The 10,415-nt window shown below is 37.1% G+C and overlaps 1 protein-coding gene across 12 annotated transcripts in view; it reads right to left on the bottom strand.

The window, feature by feature from the left end:
• Nucleotides 1-977: 977 nt before the first annotated feature.
• caska (calcium/calmodulin-dependent serine protein kinase a) overlaps nucleotides 978-10,415 on the bottom strand; it is a 462,337-nt gene continuing 452,899 nt past the window's right edge. For all 12 annotated transcript variants that reach the window (XM_073045522.1, XM_073045523.1, XM_073045524.1 and 9 more), the window contains one exon: nucleotides 978-2,963. In XM_073045522.1, the coding sequence (XP_072901623.1) occupies nucleotides 2,787-2,963 (177 nt within the window). In that variant the 3' untranslated portion in view covers nucleotides 978-2,786. The remainder of the gene's footprint in view (nucleotides 2,964-10,415) is intronic.

Below are 10,415 nucleotides of genomic sequence, written 5' to 3'. Positions count from 1 at the left end.
ACTGCCTGTTTTATGTGAGGGGGAAAGGGGATAAATCCAGGATTGGGGTTTGCAAATTGCAGAGGAGATTAGTATATCACTTACCTTATAGAGCTCTCAGTCCTACAATATGGACATTCAACCACATTGACCAATTAGTACTCAATATTGAGTCCGGCTAGTATGACATGGTGAACGTCTCCCTACAATGCTCTAAAATGAATATTGCAAGGCTGAATGATGTCATCCTGTAGATCACATTAGGGTCAAAGGGTATTCAAGATAGGGAAAGCCTGGGTAAATGGCTCAAAAATAGTCAATATTTTGCTTTACTCACAGGGAAAATTATTTTCAATTGCATAATACTGAACAAAATATGTGATTGGATTTCCAGACAAGTGCTATTTATCACTGACTGTTTCATAGCAATTTCAAGTCATGCAGATGATGCCTTTTGAGAAACCGAGCACCTGGCTGAGTTTGTTCTCAAAGCATGTTTTCTGACATGCTATTTTGGTTATAGATGTGTGCCTGTGAATGCATTTTTAAAGTTTTCCGATGAACTGGTTTTTACATTACTCATCCAAATAATGTAAACAACTTTTATATTACCCCTCATTGATATCATACAATCAAAACCATAAGCATGCAACACTAAGTTTTAAATTTTTCTATAGCACAATTGATGAACTTTCTCATCTTGTCTGAAAATGAACATTAGTCACTGTGGGTAATATCTCCATGTTCTGGGATTTCTAGATTCTGTGTTCTCTTATAGTTATTGATTCTACTATGTCTTTTAAAATTAATTGTCATCTGAACAAACATGAAAACTTAATAGTTTTCAATTAACAGCATTTCATTAATGTTGGTGTAATTAGTCTGTTTTGTTGTTGCAGTAGGATTACAGTATAAAATTATTCAGACTTAAATAAAATGTCTTAAAATACTCTCATTTCAGTTGATCTACATTTTCAATTATTCAAGGATTTCAACTGTACCACTTATCCTTTAATACAGATTTCCATTGCCAATTGTGTTTCACGAAAGCATTTATGCAACGTTGAACAATACGCATTTTCTGAAATGTAGAACAGATATGTAAATCTCCTTTCAATACTGTTAGGAATGGCATTACATCAAAGAAAGCAGGAATTAAGTTACAAAATGTTTTAAGGCAAACAATGCATTCCTCTGTGCTCTAAAGTCCAGATGGGAACAGTTTTATAAAATACTATTTTTTGTTTACCGGAATGGAACTTTCCAGAAAATATGAAAATGCTCAATAAATTCCAGTTGTGAAATTGTGCTTCATTTTCTTTAACAATTTTCCACAGTATTTTCATTTTTATATTACATGAACAGAGGTACTGTTCAGTTCTGATGGCCAGCACCATACTGGTCTTAGCACTGACCAGTTACAAAAGTATAGAACTTACAGCCCTGTATTGAAACACAATAACATCTTCGGCAGCTGTACTGAAGTTCAATAATTGCAGCCTATTCGATTTAACATGGCTGGGTGAGTTTGAGCTCCATATAAGCATAAAATCACAGGAAATAAAAACGACCACATAAAGGGAAGTACCTATATATTATTTTAAAAACAACAGTCCAATTGCAGCTTTTGTAATTGTCGTCTTCAGTAGCACTGCAGGCCAGTTTGAATGAAGTAGTGACGTGAGCTGAACTGCTGTATCTGATCACAAACTTCTTTTTTTGCACAGTATTTCTTTAGTAAAATTTGTGCATTTTAATACATATAATTCAATGATAAAAATTAAACCATTTTTCCAGACGGAACATAATTAAAATATTTATATTCAAAGACGACACATATCTGAAATGGCGGAACTGCTAATTCTTCCCCTTAGAACAAATTAAATTGCAACAAAGTACAAACACATTTCACTACATGATTAAAAATCAGTCATTTATAAACTTGCCCACAATGCAAGGGATGTGCATAGGTTTACAATTTTTTTGAATTAATTCCCTTGGGTAATTTTTCCAACAAATGGAATGTACGTCGCTGTAGAATACAGTTTCCAACACAGATACACCAACAGCATGAATTCTTGTAACTGTCCACATGCAGTAAAACCTGATTCAAATTCCTAAAATGTTTGTACATTTTAAAATTGTAAATGACAGTATCCCCTTTATGAAATGGACTGATCTGTGTATAGAAAAATCATACCTACTAATGCCCTTACTCTACCCAGCCTTCAGATATATATGACTGCGGATATTCACGACTTTGCTGACATAAGATATTGAGAAAGCTTGTGCAAAATTGTGCCAAGCTTGACTACTTAGGGACATCAGAAAATGTAAAATCTGTATTTATGCACAAAACCATCCATGTGAAATTAAATTTCAAACGCATAATCAGACTGCACTATTTATACTGAGTAAAATAGATCCCAAAAATATGGGGGGAAAAGCAACTTGGGTGATAGTATTTTTTAACCTTACTTAATAAAAATTTAGTAGTGTTCAAATAAGTTTTCTGAATCTTTGTGCAACTTCTGGATATCTATAGATCAGGAGGCATTCGTAGATCTGATTTTAGTAATGGAAGTACAATCCTCTCAGAATTTTAAAAAGGGACACTGTCACTTTCAGAGTTTGATATTTTCGCTCTCAATCCATCTAGAAGGACATAACAATAGTCAGAAAAAAAAAGTCAGGGCACACTAATCCTAGGCAGTCTATAAGGGGCAAGATTTGATGCATGGTCATTTACAAAGTCTAATGTCAGGTGTTGCTAGGGAATGATAAAGTTCATAGTTTCTCTCCAGTCTTTAATATACCCAGGATACAGGAACCCACTGCGGTGTAGTACACACAAGTTCAATGGCTTCTTCCAGATGCCTGATGGTCTCATCTATTTCATTGTTGATTATGGTTAGATCGAAGTAGTGTGCATATGTTCTTTGTAGAATTTCTGACTCCTTCTGTAGACGCTGAAGAGATTCATCCTGAAGAGAAAAAGATAAACTGAGTTTCTACTCACTGGAGCTCAACTAAGTCAGATTCTAATGGAATTTTCCCACACCCAATCCATATTAGCTGTTTCCCGGTTCATTGACACTGCTCGATCCACTGAATATTTACAGCAGCTACTACTTTTTTATTTAAGAGTACCAACATTTACTTTTCTTTTTCATTCTAATTAAACACAGAAAATCCATAAAACATTTTGGATAGCAGTCAATTGCACCAAGACAGTTTTGCATCAGTTGCAAATCAAGCTTATGGTTTAAATTGTTTTATTATCAGATTCAACATAAGGAATAAACTTGGTTAGTGCATTCGAGATAGCAGGATTGCAATGATCTGATTAAGCCTAATAAAATACAAAATACTGCCCAGCATTAGTCCATGGTCTAGTTTTTGATGCCAATTATTGACTGAACTCAGAAACGCGAACCTCATGTCTGAAAATTTGCATTTCTGAAGTTATTCTCATGTCCATAAGTAAACCAGAGGGTGGGAATAGATTGTAGAAAGTTTTTAAAGTGTGGAAGATGACAGATTTATCAGAGGGAGTAAGTCACGTAATTTTCACCCGAGGGAACAGTGACTAGTTTCATCCCACCTTTAGTGAACCTTTTCAGCCACACCTTCACCCCAGCTGCCATCCTCTAACTGCAGCACCTTGTCTACTCCTGAGCACCCTCCGCAAATTGCTGGTAGCCTTCAGCTACCCAGTGCACTGAACCCTTTAAACCTCATTTCTGTTTTTTTAATCTATGAAACACCTTATCAGCTAACTTTCTCAGCAGCCTCCTTCATTTATTTTTTTTTCAGTTAAATGGGATAGATTGCACTGATTCTGCAGCTGGTCTAAATTTTAGTCAATATTTTTCATGTGTAACTGAAATGACAAAAAGACTCTTCTCGACATGAACATGTTTCAGAAATGCTGACTGTCATTGTCAGATTCCTTTACATTAACTTGGTAAAGTAGCAATCAACTTACAGAAACCGTTAAAAATGCAAATTATAATTCAAGACAGTGTTATGTGTTTCAAAAATGTTTCTCAAGTGGAACTATACAGCAATTTCCCAACTGAAATGATAAATATTGTTTTAAAATATTTGATTAACAAAGACCATTAATGAAATAGTGAAATAGTATATAACTGGGAACTAGACACTCAAAAGAATAAGTTCAATAAATACCTATTGAAAGGAGATTCAAAACTACTTCAGAGAAATCTTTGTGCATCTTAACTAATGCCATCAGAAATGATGGATATCTGTTTTTACAAGTCTGATTTTCTCTATTATTTGAGTAAAAGGCTGACAGGACAAACAGTAAAACAACTTTTACTCAATGCTCTAATTGCCATCTTGAAGAAAACCTAAACTTTTCTCAAAGATGACCACAGCATCACTAGTGCTACAACTAAAACCACCATTTTCAAAGTCATCCCTGACTAATAAAAATACTTACAGGGAGCTTTTTGCACCACCTTGGGAGCTTTGTGAAAATCAGAAGCGATATAAGAAAGTAAACATAGAATGTGAGTTTAAATAATAAAAGAACAGACAAAGAGGAAGAGAGTCTGAGCTACATATATAACAATAAGCTTTTAAGAAATTTATTCTTTATAAAGCAACAAGTTTACAAAGTTATTTCACTGTGAACTGTTTCTTTAAAAGTCTAATTATTTCAATCTACCTCATCACATTAGCTTCCCACATCGTTTCCTCCAACCATGACTGCTTAGACTAGTAATATTGCTCCAGAATTAGTTGATAACATTTGTGGACTGGATAACAAAAGTAATAGGTGGTTCTATTCAGTCACCTGTGGTATCTATGTTCCAAAGCAGTGTGACAGTCTTACTTCTTTTGAATGTGGTTGTCCTATGATAAGTGAATTTTTTTTGGTCCCACCAGAATCCGTGCCTGAACATTTACACATGAGAATCTTGCTATAATATGGCCCTATTTTAACATACTCCACAAAATTCCAGGAAGTGGCTGGAAAAGGAAATGATCTTTTGAAATTGGGCAAAGGAGATGAACCATAGATTTGCACAAACCTTCTCTTATTTAAAAATGTTTCTTTGCACCAACATACCAAATCAGAAAATTTCCCAAGATTATCTTTGACCCATCCCTGTTTCCCATTTTTAATATGTCATGCAAGTAAAATCATTCAAAAATGTCAATCTCTTCATATTTGGCAGTAATAATCAGCTCCAATCTCAGAAACACTGCTTTAAACAACTTCTAACTTGTTGGCTATCAGAAATTCAGCAAACTTTCCTCCAATTAAACAATGACATAAACAAACCATCATCTTTAGTCCTTCCACAAAATCCATGTTCCACACATTGATACTATCACTCTCCCTGACCACATCTCAGGCTAACCCTGGCTGTGCACAAAAGTTGCATCATATTTCACTTTAAACTAAGCTTTTGTCATCAAGATCTACTTTCACCTCTGAAATATTATATTTCCTCCTATAGGAAATATGGCACTTAACTTTTTCACTTCTCTTTTCCCATGCCCAGGACCTCCAAAACAGTTTCAAAGTGAATGAGCAATTTACTTGTACTTCTTTCTTCCTGATATGCCGTATTTCTCAGTTACATTGGTTTTCCGAGCACAGAGAAAACGGCAAGCACACTGGTGACCACTTTGCTGAACACCTCCATTCGACTCACAAGCATAACCATCAAGCTTCTAATCATCACCAACCCATTCTAACTATGAATTCTCCATTATCTTTTAAAAAGTCATTATTAGTTATTACAATCAAGGTCCCTCCAACCATAATTAATTGCCCTTGAGAAGGTGGTGGTGAGATAGTGAGCGGCAAAAGGTGTAGGACCACAAAACTGCTGCGAGGAAGTTCCAGGAATCTTAGATTAGCAATGACAAAGAAATGGGCAATATATTTCAAAGTGAGGATTGTGTGTTGCTTAAAGGGGACTGCCAGGTAGGGGTTTCTGATGTACCTATTTTTCTCGATGATTGAAGTAATAGCTTTTAGAGGTGTTGTTGAAATAACTTAATGCATAATTGTGCTTTCTGTAGTCATGGTGCACCAGCACTGCCCAAGAGAAGGGTGAGCTGCCTCAAAGACCAAAACCACTTGCACTCACATCTGCTGTGATAAAGTGCTTAGATAGATTGGTCATGGCTGGAGATAAATCCTGCCTAAGCAAGGAGCTGGACCTAGTGCAATTTGCCTACCACCACAACAGGTCTACAGTGGATGCAGTCTCAGTGGGTCTCACTCAGCCTTGGATCCTAGGGCAAAGCAATACCTATATCAGGTTGCTGTTTGTTGATAACAGCTCGGTGTTGAATACCATCATCCTGTCAGTACAAATTAACAACAAGCTTCAAAACTTGTTCTATGTTCTAAAACCTGAACCTCTGTACCTTCCTTTGCATTTGGATTCTTGACCTCCTCATTGGGGACCACAGTCAGTACGGATTGTAAATAACATCTCCTCACCGGTACATGCTTAGGCCACTGTTTACTCTTACCTACTCACAAAACTGTGTGGCTAGGCACGCTCAAAGAGCAGCTATAAAATTGTGGCTAGCATAACTTTTGTTGACAGAATCTCAGATAGTGCTGAGAAGGCATACAGGAGTAAGATAGATCAGCTGACTGAATAGTGTTGCAACTACAACTTTGTACTCAAAGTCGGTAAGACAAAGGAAATGATTGTAAACTTCAGGAAGGTGGACAAAGGAACACATACCAGTCCTCATTGAGAGGTCAACAGTGGAAAAGGTGAACAGTTTCAAGTTTCTGAGTGTCAACATCTCTGCAGATCTATACTGGGTCCAATATATTTTTTGTAATTATGAAGAAGGCACACCAGCAGCAATATTTCATTAGGAATTTGAGGAGATTTGCTATGTCATCAGAAACTCTAGTAAATTTCTATAGATGTACTATGGGAGAACATTCAAACTGGTTGTATCACCATCTGGTATGGGGGCAACTGCACAGGATTGTAAACTCTGCCAGTTCCATCATGGGCACTAGCCTTCCCAGTAGAGAGAACATCCTCAAAAAGGCGGCATCCATCATTAAGGACCCCTGTCACCCAGGGCATGTTCTCTTCTAATTACCACCATCAAAGAGGTGGTACAGGAGTCTGAAAACACACTCTTAACATTTTTGAACAGCTTCTTTCCCTCTGCCATCAGATTGCTAAATGGACGGTGAACCAACCCGTGAACATTACCTCACTATTTTTGCTCTCTTTTTGCATTACTTATTTAATTTAAATTAGTATGTATTTCTTATTGTAATGTATATTATTGTTTAATGTATTGCACTGTATTGTTGCCACAAAAGAACAAATATGATGACATACAGTATGTCAGTGGTATTAAACCTGATTCTGATTCATGTCCTGGTAACTCTCAAAACTTCTTCCAACTGTTACTCAATATACAGAAGAACTGACTCGCTAGATGAGGAAGGAGGGAGAACTGTATTCATAAGGAGGGTTCCTTTCCACATTTAAACTGAAGCTACAAAGCTTCAAGATTTATGTAGGAGCTGTGATGGAGGAGTCCACCACACTGCTTGTAAGGTATATTTCTGCAAGTAAGCTATGCAAGGATAAAACCATGATTAATCCATGAGGAAGAAGTTGCAAGTCAATTGGATTATGACCAGTTTTGCTGCAGGATGATGGTGTGTTACTCATCTTGATTCATGCTTAAATTGTCTCCAAATGATGCAACTAAAAGACTGAAAGACCATGTAGGGCAGTTAGCCACATTGCTGTGGATTTGGGATCACAAAAGCCAAACCAGCTAAGGACATAAAGTTTGTCCCCTTAAGGTAATCGGTGAATCAGTTGTACTATCATGGCACTGTGATGCTTTTGTGGTTGCCAGTATCGAGGCTAGCTTTTTAAAAAACAAAGCATCCCACATTGTTTAACTTACTGAATTTATCCTCTGCCACTGCTGTTGTGGGATTTGAACAGTCTATGATCTATTACACCAGCTCTCTGCATTACTAGCCCAGTGTTTCAATCACTGTACCCACACCAATACTTCAAATTGCCAGTGCTCAGCATAAAGTTAATGAACAACATCTTGTTTGCTAACCAGGGATATTAGTCTGCTGAATTCAAAGTCCAGTTCAGCAATTTCATGTAATTAGCATTTCTAGTTAAAGTACATTGTTTGGTAACTTTAATAATACTGCTGCTTCAGCTGTTCATCCCTCATCCAGATCACCCCAGATGTTTGCTTTGCACCATCATCTCTTTGCCATTTTATCCCTTCTACTTCCCACCCTATCAGAGGACATCTCTGCATCATCTTCCACTCTGACTTTTCCTATTTCAATACGAGATCCCCACCTGCTTTAAGATGACCACTATTATCCCTGTACCTAAGAAAAATAAGGTAATGTGCCTTAATGACACCCTGTTGGCATTTTTCCTGGTGGCTCATCATGGAATGTTTTGAGAGGCTGGTCATGGCACACATTTGTCTCTAGCCTCCCAGAAAACCTTGACCCACTGCAATCCTTCTACTACTAAAACAGTTCCAACAATGGACACCATTCCCCATTTATTTTCAGAGCATCCGGATAGCAAAGCCACCTATGTTAGACCACAGTTTATTGACTACAGCTCTGCCTACAATACCGAAATTCCAAGCAAATTTATCTCTATACTGCATGGCCAGGAATAAACACCTTCCTTTGCAATTGGATCCTTGACCCTCGGACCAAAAGACTGTAATCAATAAGGATAGGCAGTGACATCTTCTGCATGTTTATGCATGACATTGGAGTCTCACAAAGTTGCCTTCTCAACCCCTAATCTTCTCCACATACACTCACAACTGTGGGGCCAGATTTTGCTCTAACTCCATTACACATTTACAGATGTAATGGGCTGTATCTCAAATAATGATGAGTCAGAATACAGGAAGAAGGTAGAGATACTAGAGACTTGGTTTCATGGCAATAACCTTTCCCTCAATGTCAGCAAAACAAAAGAGTTGGTCATTGTCTTTAGGAACTGGGGGTATTGCACATGCTCTTGTTTAGATCAATGGTGGAGGTTGAGAGGGTTGAAAGCTTTAAGTTCCTAGGAGTGAACTCACCATTAGCCCATCCTGGACTAACCATGCAGATGCCATGGCCAAGACAGCCAAAGTTTTTCCACTGTACCTCGGATACCAAAGATTATTTTCCCCCCAATTATTTCCCTGTAACTCAATCTCCCCCTCATGCGCACCAACTGTACACCAATTTAGTTAACAGTCACCTACTCTAATGGTAATCTCCAGTAACCAATTAACCTACCAATCATTCGATCTTTGGGATACAGGAGGAAACTGAATGATACTGAGGATATTTACACCATCTCTGGGAGAAGAACAAATTCCACCCATGTACACTGCAGATCGGGATTGATCCCTAGTCAACAGATTTCCAGCTCTGCCTGCTGCACCATGGTATAATCATAACTTCACAGAAGAGGCCTGCCTGTTGAGCATTTTCTCTTACTTCAATTTTCCTGCATTTCAATAATTTCTGAGAGAGTTTGGGTTCATCTAAGATTCTGCAGTCATCACCAAGCCTCTTTCATTCAACACCTTTGGGCTAGATTAGCCTCCAGTCTACCACTGTCTCATTCATGTGCATCAGTTCTGCCTACATTCAGATCTCTTAGTGCTTTATCTCATTTACTTACCTGCAACCTTGTCTATATTTCCCAAGAATATAGTTTTTTTTTCCAAACAGGATATCCCTATCTTCTTTGCTCTACCAATGAAGGCTTATATTTTCTGCAGTATAGTCCCAGATCCAGAATTTACTTGCTAAACATTTCCAATTCTACATTTCTCCTTAAAGATGCTCCTTAATTCTACCTATCCACTCTCTTCAAAAACACTACCAGTCCTTAAGTCTTTTTTGTAACAATGATAATTTTATTATCTGCTCTTATGAGAAGCAACCTGGATCATTAAAGATTAAAGATGCTATACAAATGCAAGTTACTGCTGGGAAGTGGTTTCCAAAACATTTCATTCTACTACCATTATAAATAATATTCATAAATTTTATTTGAAACAAATAATCAAGTTCTGCAAGGAAGGTTGTACTGCCTATAACTCTGCACAGTTCAACATCAGTGATAATTATCCAACACAGGTCAGGATGGCATTATCAAAGCAATTACTTTCAAATACATGGGAATTCTGCCATTTGTACAAACAGAACTAATAATGCTTATTTTTTAGAAAGCACTTTGACATCTCAGGTTAGCTGATACACTGAATAAAAGAAGGTTGATATACAAATAATGATGAAACTTAATTAATTGCTCTGTTCAGACATACTAACATTATACATTAAGAAAGTTACATATTTCATAACTTAGTGTTTTTACTCTTCCTAACCGCAAAAG

Source organism: Hemitrygon akajei, chromosome 5, assembly GCF_048418815.1.
Source record: "Hemitrygon akajei chromosome 5, sHemAka1.3, whole genome shotgun sequence".
NCBI lineage: Eukaryota > Metazoa > Chordata > Chondrichthyes > Myliobatiformes > Dasyatidae > Hemitrygon > Hemitrygon akajei.
Note: the sequence above shows the minus strand (reverse complement) of the source record. Positions and strands in the feature narration are given on the sequence as shown.